Consider the following 16,190-nt stretch of genomic DNA (forward strand, 5'->3'; position numbering starts at 1 on the left):
TTCAGTTATTCCTGAATTATTAACTTCAAAATTAAAAAAAAAGCTACCGCCCTTCTGGATTGTACACGTGACCTTTTTTTGCAAGTTTTGCGCCATCACACACGCTTAAGTTGTCAGAATAAGAGAATGTATACTTTTCCGAATGTAATTAACCACATATATTACATTCCAATCTGAAACATTCAAGTATGTACATATAACAATGGTTGTTTTGTTTTCCTTTATCCACAGGTCTTATTTTTGGTAGAAGTATCTACTCTACGGGGTCCAGGTATCACCCTTTATATTAATCTTACACGCTCGAGTAAATTCCGAATTTCCCTATTGGGCTCCCTAACTTTTATAGAAATCTGACAAGCTAGATTAATTAAATCACAAATTTCCCCTCCTGGGCTGGGCTACCTTACTAATGAGAAAATAGGACATTACTTGAATAGTTCATAGGTTTCTGACGTTATATTCTGAAATTGAACAGTATATGTGTGTATTTATACTATTCTTCAATACTACTTAGTTAAGAATCACTCCCTCAAATATTTATTTACTTCCACACCAACACCAATGACTATGGTAATTACAAATGCAGAACTTCAAAAACAATTGGGAAGATATTTTTGAAAAACCGTAAAGTTATTGTATATTATATGGATAATTCAATGGGAGAGAGTTTCACAAAAAATACGAAATTTGTAGCATACACATAGAGTCATTCGGGGCAACTGTGCGCACTTTTGCCTTTCAAGCCATACCCTGTTTCAAATGTCGAAGCTAGGAAAATTAAAACATATTCATAAGATAGAGAATTTTCTAATCTATGAAAAAACATCAAAAATCCAACAAACAAAAACGTTTTCTTTCCGCAAAAAGAAATTTAATGGTGAAAGTCGGAGTGCGTTCACATGCCCCGTATTGCGGGTAAGTGTGCGCACCCTCACGGGTTAAGTGAACGCAGTGCTTTGTGAACCACACAATCAAAACAAATCACAAAATAATGTCATCGAAATGTTACAATATCAGAGAAATGCTGTTTATTGTCAATACAGAAGCGCCTTTTTATAAGCACTGCATTATTTTTCGTGCCACAATTTCTGGTTAACACAACACTTGATACATTCCCCCGTTGGTGGCTCTTCATATTTTTCCGAACAAATATGACAATATTGATCGAGTCTTAACCAAGAAAATCAACAATGTCATAATTTATTCCTCACTGAACTAATGCCCATATAATGAATCTATGCGCACACTTTCACCAGTAAGCCAAAATTTGAATTGACGTTCTTATAGAGTTAAGCAGCTAAGAGAACCTAAAATTTTTTATTATATATTTAGATTAATATGCGCATGATCGGATAAAATATTGTTTAACACTGTCGGACTCGGAACTTGGACCTGGCAGAATTTGCAGAGATGATGAAAATTAACAAGAAAACTAGTGAATTTGATTGATTGCAAATAAAAAGTTAACGAAACGTCGCACGGTGCACTAGTATGAAAAACTAATTTGGGGATTCTGCGCCCTTGCTTCACCCAAATGAACCCCTCTTTTATACATTGCATAGTCGAGATATACGCACTGCGCACACTTACCCACTGCGCTCAGTTACCCCGAATGACTCTATATGTCACAAATTTTGGTGACAAAACAAATTTTGGTTTTCATAAAGAAAGATACACAGAAAAGACTAAAAAAAAACAATATTATAATGAAATGAAAAGGAGAGATTCCTTGTACAATTTTAAGAAAACTGCAAATGTTACCTAAAGATACCTACAGGCTGTTCTTTGAAGTCTTAATTTGAAATACACCCCCCCCCCCCAGAAAATCGGTCTAGGATCGCCTTTGCAATTCTCAGAGTACCAGCAGAAAGACCACTCCATCCAGCAAGAGTAGTGGTTGCTCAGTAATATTTGACTTCGGCAAATTAAAGTAACTTCTCTTTCGATAGAAATGGACCCAATGGAATGGTCCTTTCATTCTTTGCCAATGCCATACCCGAGCTCGACTTGATAAGTAACGAGATTCAATTTCTTATGTATCAGAGTCAAGATTGCATCTTTAAGCATTCGTTTTATTCTAGTTTCCATATTTGTGTCGAAGTATATAACTTTTGCTCAGATTAATGCTGTTTCACGAACCGAAACAGGAAAATCATCGCTTGATTGAAGGATCAATATCGATTTGTTTTTAAGCTTTCAGATTATTTATTTATACAGCAAAGGTTAATCTATATCCATTTGTTGATAATCAATTGTTACTTCTTCAAAACATTCCGGAATGAGACGGCACTACTGGAAGGTCAAGAGCGGTACCCATAAATACACTATTTCCAATTACTAGAAACCCAGACGCTTGACTTCTCTACAACTACTATCTCTGTGATATTCTTTATAAACTTACAGCGGGTTTCATAAAACTCTTACTGCCCGATCAACGATTTGACAGTCACTGGATTTCAAAAACGAGATCACTAAAACTTTTTCATTCCTACATATATTGAACAAGAAGCAATTTAGAATCATTGAATAGATGTATATAGATCATAATTTGATTCGAGAATTGTATTCCGAATTCTTATGACTGAATTATTGATTGAAAACAAATTGACGTTTATCTGTCAATCAAGCGTTGATTCCCCGATCGAGCTTTATGAAACCGGGGGATAATCTTATAATGCAGGATTGTGTTGTCAGGAATGACGGGAAGGTTTTGTCATTTTTGTTGATTAGAAACACGGATCATAAAAGTTCTCTTCTCCATAGTGTAATGCACAATAAAAGGAGTTGTAGGCGCCTTTCAAAGGAGAAACGGCTTGCATGACCTGAATCTTCCCTGAGTAAATGAAGTACCTCTCGCTTTCACCATCATTATCAGGCTATTATATATTATCAGTGGCGTATCCTTCTTCTTGAATGTTCCATAAATCGATTACTAGAAAATAAATTCTCAAATTATTGCTAGAGATTCATTCTCATCATTTTATCTTCAATATGAATGATTATCGAAGAAATAAGAAAACTACCTCTAATATCAATCACTGCTCTGTTAGAGCGAAAACTGAAATCGAAGTAGCTATTATAGTATTGCTATATGAAAGTGCTATCCAGGAAGGGACCCCTGTGAAAAATGATTTCGGTTAAATCCCCTAAATTTTTGACCTCCTCGGCAAAACTGTCCATAGGCACACAAAAAAATATGTACTAGTTTTCCAGAAACAGGGTGTCATGGTGTCAGAGGTGAAAAGCTTTCAGCTCAGAATCTGAGTCTTTGACTTAAACATATATTTCAACAACAAAAAATAACAAAAGATTCCTTAGATCCACAGAAACATTATTTTTTGCCATTTTTTCCAATTCGACACGGTTAAAAAGATGTAGGCTGTAGAAAATCCATTAAAAAAATGCATTTTTTAATTATATCTCAGAAACGATTTCTTCGAATAAAATGACTAAAGTGGCACTTCAAATCCCAAGGTGATTGAAATAACTCAAGTCCCGTGGTTTATACATTGTTTTATGCACTTAAGGACTGGAAAAACTGAAAACATAGTAAACTCGTACTAATAGCTGTACTCTAGACTCCAACTGTCCGCCTCTTTCCAGCCTGACAAACTGTAGTGGGGTGAACATAACTGTAAATACAAAATAAAATGTAAAAATATGGATTTTGCATTGAATTTGAAAAAATTATAAGCGCTTTTCTAATTTTAACCCCTTCGGGATCAAATCAAAAGTATCCTTTCATTCCCTCACGTGCATAAAAGTATTTCTAATATATTTTCCTATAAAGCGCCGTTTTTGACTAATATTCAAAAATGAAATATATCACTGAAATTCCAAAATTGTGTACTTTGTCTGGAATGCAAGGGCGGATATGCCTTCGTTTCATGGGGGCAGGGTAACCACCTCAGATAAACTTTGAAATAATGTTTACGTGACCACAGATCGTATGGATTTCGATACTCATAGGAAAGGTAATTAACCTCATTACCCACCCCTTAACAACGAATTTACTAAGAAATAAACTGCTAGAAATTAAAAGATGTAAAAAGGAGTGTTGTGAGCCAGAAAAATATGAAGCCTGAAACGATAAAGAAGACTAATAAGAAAAGCAAAGTTCAGGAATAAGCTGAAGAAGGTGCAGAAAATGATTTGTATTGTGGCCTTGACACTTCTCAACTTCTCATTCTACAAATCGGAAAATAAGTGGACTCAGGGCCTCGAGTGCAAAAGCGACACGTCTATCAGACATCTTCTGACATAATTGTTAATCAGATTAAATTTAGATTTTTGGATTGAATGTGATATATATGTATGTATATTCAAATACCTTCGCTCATATCAAAATATGATTAAAGTAGTACTCGATTCGAAAGAAATGTGTTAATTATTCATCAGTAAAAAGGTTTCTTTTGTTATTCACCTGATAGACCAAATATATGGGTGTCAAAACTCACATCGGTATTTGCCACAACTTACCTTAGCATTAGAAGAGTTGCATAGGCAAGACATTTCTTTTTCTGTAGTATTCCACATAATAATTGATTCTGAAGATCATTTCTGATAGAATAAAGATTGGGCTACATGCACTCTTGTAACTGATAGAGGTAGAATGCTTCTGGACTGAGATATGTCACTTTGTTGAAGTAAAAATAGAGTTAAGTAACCCTATATCTATATTTACTCGTTAGTCTTTGACCCTAATGTCACCAACCGTTCGCTCCTCTGTGGCATCGGCGCGCTGCCTCCGATCTTTCGCTATTCTGCAGATACTTCCATAGCCAATGCCATAGACATCTGGCTCTCTGGCCAATGCTCTTTAGAAATCTATCCTATATCATTCCACGGCTTGGGAAACTTGTCAGAAATCTCACCGAACATCTGAATCCTATCGGATTCTATATCACCGGACGCGTTACTGTTGAACTTTGACCTGCATACCTCCAGGTGCTTTGGTAATAAATTTCCTCTTTCTGCACTCCGTTGATACACGGTACTCCCTGGCTGATTTTTTTTGTGTAAGATAAACCCATCGAGATATAATGTAGGATGACTTACCAGTTCTCAGTACTTATTTGGGCAAACTATGACATTACCGATTTTTTATTTTTTCCTATTTTCCTATTTCGTGTCAGGTGTTCCGGGCATTGAACTCATTATCGTGGATGAATAAATAAATATTGGCCATTCATGAGTAACATCCTGCTTCGATTCGGACGTGAACGTAACTGACAACTCTTTAATGTTGAAGAGGAGCTTGCGAAAGGATTGTAATCACGGTTGGTGTGCACGAGTACGGTTGATTGCGAAAAATTTCCGCATTAATGATTTCACGCAAACGGTGAAATATGGCAAGTTACTGGTGCATCCAAGCCACAACCATTGCAATTGAAAATTAGTGAATGTCGACCTCAATGAACTGAGTTGAAATCAACACTCCATTAATGACACAGTTTCCTGAAACTCGTAAGAGGATAAACTATATAGAGGATTTTCGAACGATTTTCGACACAATATCGTTAGGGTTCATTGAAGCTACATTATCATATTGCTCTGAAGTCTGAAATGTCTGAAACTGTGTAATGAGCAAAGATTTTTAGTTATTCTTATGAAGAGTAGCACAGCTCATTAAGAAAACTTAAAATAGTTACCTGTATCTTTTTATCGGTGCCAAATGAGAAAAACTATTATAGGTAAAAAAAGTTTGTTTGGACCTCAAGAATCTACTGTTAAATTTTTTTTTGTACCAGTCAAATATTTACCCTGCATTTCGTAATTTTGTATGTAAAGTGGAATGGCACTCTTTAGAAAAAGTAACCAGTAAACTTCCGCCAACGTGTGAAAAGCATGTTTTTCATCGAGTCAGTTCACAAGAATTCAAACAATCTGAGGCGGTTCGAAAAATTCTTGGTAAAAATTTGAAACCGAAGTCCACAATTTTCATACGTAAGATATATGAATGTTGAAGAGATCGTGGTATAATGTTTTTTTTTTGTAAAAAGGTTCCACCTTTTTCAGTAATATGAATAAATCACAGTACAAGAATCTCAATGTTTATTAATTCTCTAGAAATATTGAATTGATTTGGTCATTACTGAAAATCATTCAGTAAACAACTGAATTACATGAAAATAGCTATTGGACAACTTATCAAAATTCAATTCATTCATTCATTCATTGCTGTATCCCGTTACCGGGAATGAATCTACAAAAAGAAGAAGAAAAAAAAAAAAAAAAAATTCGAACAGACTTGTAACTTCTTAGTGCTAGTTGCGACTGTGTGCCCTCCTGTGACTAAAGAGACCCAACCGTGACCTGCAGATCCTTCCACACTCAGGGCATGGATAGTCTCCAACCAGATCTGGCCGCCGCTGTATCCTTCTCGATTCTCCACTATAACTGTGGACCAAAGACCTCCACTGTGACCTGTCTAACGCTAGTTGTTCCCAGTTATGATTAGCATTAACTGATTTTAGGGATTGATGTAGTGTATCCTTAAACCGCTTATACTGGCCTCCTGGTTTCCGGGCTCCCTCAGTGAGTTCGCCGTATAGAGCTATTTTGGGGAGTCTTGTGTCTTGCATCCTCAGAATGTGGCCGCTCCATCTGAGTCGGGCCCTCATTACTTGAGTCTCAATTGTTGTACAACTCGCGCGCTGCAAGACTTCTGCATTCGAAACTTTGTGGAACCATCTGATGTGCATTATCTGTCTTAGATGACGTTGCTGCGTCTGTTCAAGCTGTTTAATATGTCGCCTGTAGGGAGTCCAGCTTTCGCTTCCGTAAAGAAGCGTTGGGAGGACCACTGCTCTGTAAACAGCTGTCTTGGTCTTCAGATTGAGGTCGTGATTTTGGAACACTCTGTCCTTCAGCTTCCAGAATGCCCGTGATGCCGAATTGATACGGTTGTGTATTTCCGTGTCAAGGTTAGCCCTAGTATTTATGAAGCTTCCCAAGTATTTGAACTGCTCAACCTGTTCTAGAGTTTCATTGTCCAGGCTGATATCTGTTTGAAGGCTTTCTGGCGGACTTACCAGGATTTTGGTCTTGTCAATATTGAGTCTAAGGCCTAAAGCTTCGTATATATGTTTATAGGTGTCCATCATTATCTGTAGATCCTCTGAGCTGCTAGCGATGAGTGAACAGTCGTCTGCATATTGAAGTTCCGTGATAAACTTGGTACGGGTTTTTGCTCTGAGGCGCTTCAGGTTAAACAGGCCTCCATCAAATCTGAATCTTATCCCAACACCTCTTACGGGCATGCTCATGTCAGCAATTATCGATACAGCTATGGCGAAAATATTGAACAGTAAAGGCGCTAATATGCAGCCTTGTTTTATTCCAGAGTTGGTTGAGAAATGGTCGGTTGTAGAGCCATTATGCTGTATTCTAGCGGTGTTGTTGGTATGAAGGCTTTTACACACTGCTAGGAATTTTTCGGGTACTCCTAGACGTGCCATGATTTTCCAGAGCGCTCTCCGATTCACCGAGTCGAATGCCTTGCTTAAATCGATGAAGGCTGTATAAATCCTTGATTGTTGTTCACGGGCCTTTTCTTGTAGCTGTCGAAGTGTAAAAATTAGGTCCACCGTACCTCGATTTGGTCGAAAGCCGCACTGGGATTCAGGTAAAAGCCTCTCTAAGAGTGGAACCAGACGATTAGCCATAATCTTCGAGAGAATTTTACCGGCCACATTAAGCAACGATATGCCCCTGTAATTGTTGCAATTCGACGTATCGCCTTTGTTCTTATAGAGGTTGATAACTAAAGCGTCTCTGAAGTCTTGTGGCACATCTCCCTGTTCCCAGATCTTGCGGAATAGTATTAGGAGACTATTGACAATGTCCTCATCCAAGGCTTTGAATATCTCCGCCGGAATGCCGTCTAGACCAGGGGACTTATCATTTTTCATATTTTTAATCGCGCTTATGATTTCCGACATTGAAATTTCGTCATCAAGCGATGTCATCGGACTATACGCGGGAAGCAGTTCTAAAATGGATAAATCCGAGTCGTTATTTTGATTCAAGACCTGTGAGTAATGCTCCTTCCATCTTTCGAGAATTTTTCTATCATCAGTTAGAATAGCTCCATGAGCATCTCTTATAGGAAAGCTAGCTTTTCTGCTTGGACCGTAAACAGTTTTAATAGCTTCGAAAAAACGCCTGTAGTCGTGGTTATCGGCGTAAGCTTGTATTTCTCTAGCTTTTTCTTTCCACCAGCTGTCCTTGATTTTTCTTATTTCTTGACGGACCTCGCGTTTTATGTTTATGAAACCTATTTGGGCTGCAACATCGCCAGGCTTGTTAATTGCGGTTTTCATCGCTTTGTGTTTTGCATCCAAAAGGGGTGCGATATGAGTTTCGCTGTCGGCAAACCAGTCTGGGGATTTTCGGGAGCGTTCCGTGCCCAGTATTTCCTTCGCTGTATTTGTAAGGGATGACTTGAAACGGAGCCAATGGTCGCATTCAGCGGACGAAACAGTTGCGCAACTGTTACCAAACGCTAGCGTAAACGTTCGGTGACATATGCGCTACATTCTCAACACGTTCTGGAGCGGACGCCACTTTTGGGAGCGGATTTGATTTGTGCTAGGTAGCGGTAGCGGAAAGGAGCGAAAGTTGGACTTGAACTGAGTAGGTAGTTGTTATTTAGTGTGGAAGATGCACGAGCTTGAGTTTGTTGAGGAAAATGAAATGAAAATTGATGGAAGGTAATAAAGAAGGATGTTAAATAAGTTATAGGAAATATACTAGAGCAACAAAGTAATTCGTCAGAATTCTAGGTTATGTTTTTCACAAAAAAAAACTGACTTAACCAGCACAAGGTTAACGAAACTTAAAAAATCCGTTTGTTTACGTCTTTCCTACAGACTTCTCAACTAATCAGCTGATAGTGACAGCTCGTTGGACTGCCTTATCCTATCTCGGCTTGCCAGCGAACGTTCAACATGTTCCCGACCGCTACCGCTACCGATGGGTAGCAGAAGCGTTTTGCGCTCCGTCCGCTGAATGCGACCAATGAGTCTCAATGTCGTCGTTATAATCCGGTGGTGTTAGGCTACTTTTGACGGCAGCTGTGAATCTGTCCTTTGTAGAAGGGTTTTGTAGTTTGGATTCAATTCAGTTATAAAACGGCGTGATTATTTCTCCTTCATAACGTTCTACTGTTAAAGACCAACAATTTACCTTTGACTGATGCATAGCGAACTCCAATTTTTTTTTGGATGCTACAAGGGTAGGTAATCAACCTCCTCAATTTTCTGATACAATGTCACTCTTTTAGAAACAATTTGATGTTTTTTTTTTTCAAAATCGTGAGATAAAACCCGGACAGAGGTTCGTGGAGCTTCTCATTATTGCTGAATTTTGGGGTTTTTTCTTTGGTCGGCCACTTTGGAAAGATTGATGATCTACAACAACATTGGTATACTTCTTTGACGTCGCTGGAATGGGCAATCGTTTTGCCTATGAATAATAGTTCTTGAGAAAAAAAGTCTCTTGCAAAATTTCCATACTTTTTTCGGAATAAATAAAAACTTACAAGCAGTTCTGATCACTGTTCATTCCATTTCATCGTATAAGTATTCCATAGAATGACTACCTCCCGCTAAAATACATGCATCAACTCTCTGCCTCATAGACCTTCGTATACTGCTTGTAAGTTTTTATTTATTCCGAGAAAAGTATCGACTGTATCGAAATTTTGCAACAGACTTTTTTCTCCAGAATTGAATAGGAAACCATAAGAGAATTTTATTTTTCGAAAATCTATCCCACGAAAACAATTTTCAAAGGAAAATCATAAGGGGTTGTTACTTTCAACCCCTAATAATAAAGTTATGATATCTAAAAAAATCGCCATCCAAAGGCTGTATCTTGGAAGGGAGGTCGATTTCGAAAAAAAATTATAGGAACTACCCCCGATTATTTTCATCGAGGAATATCCCTGAGTCCTTTGCATTTGTTTACAGACACCCTGTATATACCACATTTCAGTTCTCTGGGTTTTGTTGAATCTTTACAACTCCATAGAAAACTAGAAAATGCATTATTTATTTATTGTAAAATGAAGATATGAAACTGACTCATTCGAAATATAGTTATGAACGTTTTCGAAAGTTTTTTCAATGTTCCTTCTGTGTGCGGAACACCTCTCAGGAGTTCTTATGGAGAACAAACAAATGAAAGTGCAAATAAAAGGTGTGGATCGCATATGTTCGCGATTTCGTGGCAGATGAAAAAGAATATCCTTCAAGTGTACTTTCTCAAGGATGACTATTGTGTGAATCACACAATCTCTTCATTTTGTTGGCACATTTGGAATGTCCAAGTTTCCTTAACAAAAATTGTTCTTTGTCTTGAGTTCTTTAAAGGGTTTTTTCTCCTTTATTATTCGGTTGAAGAATAAAGTGCCCGCATTCTTGGACGTACGATTAGCTTTCAAACTAATGTACATAAGTATTGATCACCTTGTAAACATTTTTTTCCCCATTTGCCGCCTCGAAGAACTTGCTGCCCAAGATCATGGCCTGAGATGGCCCAGTGGCTAATATGGTATTGTAAAGTGTAGACAATATTGCTTGATTGTCATCCCTGACTGAGATAAACAGTATTGACACTAAAATACAAATTCGTGTAAGAATTTCACATTCTGGCATATCCTTTGGTTCTTTCAAAAATTTTTTCGAGGAGTTCAGTGTAGCTCAGTGTGGTATTATGTACCTACACTTGCTTGAAAATTATCTCGATTCAAGTATTTGTGTACCGAGAATTCTCGAGGAGGGGATCATGTCCGGTCCACACTGTCGAAGCCCATAGGTACCTACATCACATTAATCGATTGTGAATTGAATCAAATAACATTCCAGGACTAAGACAAGTTGTATTATCTAAAAGGAAAGTAAATATTATCTCCAAAAGCAAAAAAAGTTTCATTGTTAGCCTCTGCAAACCCTCTATCAGACTTATATTGGCGAATATACTGATGACCTTTTACTCAGCATTTACTCTGGTACGTAAATGCTTGCACTGATAGCAGTCGAGCGAACGAACGCGGAGTAAAAAGATATATTTGATGCCACACGAGGAGGACAAAAAATAGTGTATGATTATATTGAGTATAGTTTATTTATAATTCACATGCTTACATATTTCCAAGAGTTGGTAGTGATTAATATTGAATTATACAATAAACGCAGCATAATCATACCATTCAGAGTGAAGCCCAACTACATTAAACATCAAATTACAACCACTTGAGGGTTATAATTACAAAGTAAAATTCAGAAATTAGTCGAGAGTGTACTTTCAGATTTTTGCACTTCTAATATCCCTTAATTGGATATTCTGCGAACAACTGACTGATTATTTGCATAAAAAAGTCTTTCCGTTATTTCTTTATAACTATAATTTCCTGCTTTTATTACAGGAAGCTCCACAACCAATAAAACCAAAGACTGACGCATTGAAGGCGGAAGAATCTCAAAGTAGTCTGAAATCGATAGAGAACAACAGCATTGCAGAAAATGATTCAAGTGATAGCGACGATGACGACAATAACTCAGAAGAAGGTGAGCACACTACTATTTTTCATTACTCTACATACGACAACATTGAATGAACTACGAGTATTAATTTACACCTAAAATGTCTAAAACTCTGGTGTATTCACTGATTCGATTTTGTTTTTAATTTCGTGGGGATATGGGATCAGTTTCGTTTCTCCTACTGTAGGTAGCGCTGTTTGGAATTTGACAGAGCATTGTCAATTGATATTTGAAAATAATTTGAATACTTCCTACGACTCACGAATATATTCTATTTATAAACGATTATTGGTGTGTGAAAATGTATTAGTTTCGAGAAAGGGATGTAGAACATTCATTTATTCAACATGTCGTTCAGTTTTCTGTATGGACAATCAAGAACTACAGCTAAGAATTCGGTGTTGTTGGAATTTGAAGCAGAACCAAATGAGATGAACGAACATTTGGGACCGATATAGCTAAGTTTTATGGAAACTTCAGCAATGTTTCAAAGAAACTGTATTGGAAATACGTAATGTGAATTGTGAGCATGTATTGAGAATCAGAAATACATAAATCTATTCGAGTCTGTTACTTAAAATATTCTTCCTGAGTAGATATAGTGAAAATTCCCTTTCCGTCAACTGAATATATTGGATATTTGACCAATGCACTGTGTTTTATTAATATCATATTGAATTATCCCCCTCACGAATTCAATTCGTCAAACGGAAATTATCTTGAAGAAAAATAGTAAATACTCCTTCGAAGCCTTATTCCATAGTGTTGAAAATATCAGAGACAACTGGAACTGTCTCTGGAAAATATTGAAGGATTTGTTTTTACAAAGAAAATTAAAGTGTAAATCACAAATAATCCTTAACAGCTGACAAAATGGGCCAGTTCATATTTTGAACTCGTTGATCGATATTCGATATATGAACGCGAAACAAAATAAAACGAGAGATCATTGGACTTCCTTTGGTAGAACAAGGATAGAACGAAGCAAATGACATGGTGGCGCCGCCACGAAACTGATCCCATATCCCCGATTTTCCGAAATGTTGATGCTTGCAAAAAGTGACAAGTGCACACACCAGTGTTTTAGACATCTTATTTACACCTCACTATTTTATGAGCAAACGGAATTAGTCAAATTATGTCAAAATATTCAACGAACCACCGATTTCAATAAACCTATCTATCCATCGTTTCACTTACTGACGATTAGTAACCATTGGTAACCATTCTAAAATATATCTACAGATAGATCATAGAAACGAAATCAGATGGTTTTTCTATCTTCAGTAAGTGAAACAATGGATAAATAGGTTTATTGAAAACGGCCGGAAGTCTCCTTTCAACTTCTGATATTCTTTACAACGAATTGAAAAGAAACTGCATCGATTGTATACCATTTGGAAACAAAATCTCATCTTGTTTTCCAATCCAGTCCTCCACAGCTCTTATCTATTCTCTTCTTTGGAAGAAAATTTTCGATCTTTTAATGGCAGCAAGCGTACGTCATAATGTCATGTCAGGCGTCATATAGACCTCAAAGTTGACGTCTTTTTGACGTCTAGATGACGGTCGGATGTCAGCGTCATTATGACGTCAGTCGTCAGTGTATGACGTTATTTCGACGTCAGTGTATGACGTTATTTTGACGTCTTATAAAAGGGATAACACCTTAAGAGGAAGGCAATGAATATAATAAGAATTAATTCAGATGCATACCACCCGCCGATACGAATTCGACAGGAGTTACGATCTGAATGAGCTATCGTCAGGGCCACCCAATAGAGTACGCTTCATCGAAGAAAAGCAGATACTGACCATGGTTTCGGTCTCGTTTGACAGAGCAACATAGCATCTTTTGTCTGTTCCGATACCCCTGAACAGTACTGTCAGTATTTCAGAGACGATGCCTATTGGCCCAGTCGTTCGAGTTCTATTGTTATTCGATTGCGGGCCAGTACAACCAGCAATATCGAAACAGGCCCCTTCTCCGATGAAGTAACGTTTGGAATTGACGGACCCTTATTCAATACTGGCACGCGCTACTGAGTACTACGCAGTAACGTCACGTAAAGACGTCTTTATAAAGTCACCTTCAATGACGTTCATAGTAGGTCATTGTTGCGTCGATGAAGTCCACCGTCAGGAAATCACCAATCGAGTACGTCATTATTGACGTCACGTGAAGAACGTCTTTATAACGTCACCTTCAATGACGTTCATAGGACATCATTTTCGCGTCGATGACGTCTACCGTCAGGAAATCACCAACTGAGTACGTCATTTAGACGTACGCTTGCTGCCTGGGTTTTTTCCATTGCGAAAAGTGATGATATAATTTGCGATCGGTTTTCATCTTCAATGAATTTACCTCTTTCAGAACATGCATTCTAATTTGTTATGGTCACATACATAGCAACTTGACGTATTGATCATCTTTGTAAATCTGCTTTTCTTTAAGTAGGAGGAAGGCATTATCGTCACTTAAAATACAATTTTATCTAAAAGCTGCCGCAAGTTAAACGATTAATACGGTGAAATTGCACAATGAAATATTTTATTTACGTGTAGCTGTACTACTTTAAACTTGTTGAGGATAGAATTGAAGAATAGACTTTTTTGAGCCAGTTATAGATTTTAATATAGTTATGCGTTTTTGAAATATGTATTCCAGTTTTTTATGGATGTGGTTAATTTTTTCTTTTTTTATCTCATTAATTTTTTCTTGTTGTTTTCCTTTGGATTTTCATTTGTATTTTGTCGGGTTGAGTGAAGTAGCCATGGCTAGACTTCCCTCTTTAGTTGCCAAATAAATATTCTATTATGACTTTAGCCTTACGACTTTCACACCCCTTTCCAGAGGAACAATCACTTTTCCCAGATATCCTAGATACCAAAAGGATTAAGCTCTGTCGGAGTATTGTTGTCGTTTGGATTCCAGATTTACCTGCACTTCTCGTCGGAGTAGATGGAATTTTTTTCATGTTCTTATGCATTTAGCATATAATTGCGGACCAATCTCTCCTTCCCTAGCAGTACCGCTTTTTGCATGACTCTATAGATATTTTCGTCCAACTGAAGTTTTCTCAAATTCTCTGGCAGTGTCTTCGGTTTGGGGCCTGTAGATGAAATGACAGTAGAAATAGTCCTGATATCTTTCAATTTCCATGGTCTCCTGGTTTGTTCCTCGAGATCTATCTATTTTGAAATGTTTTCAATATGCCTATTTAGTAGATTGTTATTATTTGGAATCGCCACTTCTATGAATAGTTCTCATCCTTATTCAGCAATATGAGGTCAGGTCTATTGTGAGTTATTTTCCGATCTTCGAAACCGTGCGATCCCAGTAGAGCTTGTGATGATCATTTTCCAGAACAGCATCTGGATGGAAATCTTTTGTGATCTTAGCAGTTAGTATTTTATTGCCAATTCTTGGTGTGAAATGTTGGCAATAGCATCACGTCTATTCTTGTTTCACGTAGCTGTCAGCTTCTGGCATCCCTCGGTGATGTGCTGGATGGTTTCATGTGTCGCGCAGCCATAACGACGACTATCGTATGGCAGTGAGGTGTTCTTGGCGATATATTTCATATAGTTGCTTTTTGGAATCACTTGATCTTGGATGGCAATGATGAATCCCTTTGTCTCGGGAAATAAGTTTCGAACAGTAGTTCGACGCAGATAAGTCGACAAAATCATGGTTGACCTCGTTCTGGTCCCAAGTGAAGGTGTGCCAATCCCTCTCCTTATTTTGCTTTCCCCAGAGTTTGCGACGATTTCTAAGTGTGCCTGTTGCAACCTCAACGGAGTAGAATTATCAGCATCACAAACTACTCGATGAACTTCTGAACAGCCTTGTTCAGGAAATAATCTAAAAGTCCTTCAATTTCCTGAGACATACAGTTGAACAAATTCACAATTCCTCGACCTTCAAGGTATAGTGGCAGCTCTGTTCAATATATCTTTAAGCGTGCATGATATTTAAGATGTTTCGTTAGCATTGTTTTTATTTTTCTCTGTAAGGCTGCTAAATCGGAAGTGGTCCAAGAGATGATATCGAATGAGTAGCTCAATGTTGAGCAGGCGTAGGTATTAATTGCTTTAGTCAGGTTCTTGCTGTTAAGACTAGTTTTCATTATCAACTTTGTAGTCAACTCCTCAGTCAATTCTCATTTCATCTAGGTCTGATTTATCCGTCTGGACTGATCGAGTCCTAGATACTTGTACCTACGTATCCCCTTTCGTCAATGCTTCGATTTCCGCACCTTCCTGAGTTTGATTGTATCGTCTACTATTTTGTCTCTCATTATATTGAGGAGACGACAGTTTTCCAGTCCAATTGCGTTGATCCTCGGCTTTTTGCCGTCAGCGTACTGTGCTTTCTATTAGAACTGGAATGCTCTCCGCCTACGTGCAGTTGCTGTCCTACAGTGTGATTAGAAATTAGAACTCATGTCACAACTCTCCGTGATCTATTGAGCCGGGATATCGGACATCTGGGATTTCTAGCATTGACCATCAAAAGGCCATCTTCGGCAGCTGTTGTACTGCGCTGCTGACATCCCATGTGTGAACATAAGCTACTTAGTTGTTCCTGATGAACCTTTGCGAAATATTCAACCTCCGGGACCTCCTCGCTAGGAA

The 16,190-nt window shown here is 37.8% G+C and overlaps 1 protein-coding gene across 1 annotated transcript in view; it reads left to right on the top strand.

Moving 5' to 3' along the window:
• LOC123316120 (putative uncharacterized protein DDB_G0271606) overlaps positions 1-16,190 on the top strand; it is a 61,581-nt gene that overhangs the window by 33,231 nt on the left and 12,160 nt on the right. The window contains exon 3 of the mRNA XM_044902104.1: positions 11,432-11,573. Within this exon, the coding sequence (XP_044758039.1) occupies positions 11,432-11,573 (142 nt within the window). The remainder of the gene's footprint in view (positions 1-11,431; positions 11,574-16,190) is intronic.

The sequence above is a fragment of the Coccinella septempunctata genome, chromosome 1 (assembly GCF_907165205.1).
Source record: "Coccinella septempunctata chromosome 1, icCocSept1.1, whole genome shotgun sequence".
NCBI classification, from domain to species: domain Eukaryota; kingdom Metazoa; phylum Arthropoda; class Insecta; order Coleoptera; family Coccinellidae; genus Coccinella; species Coccinella septempunctata.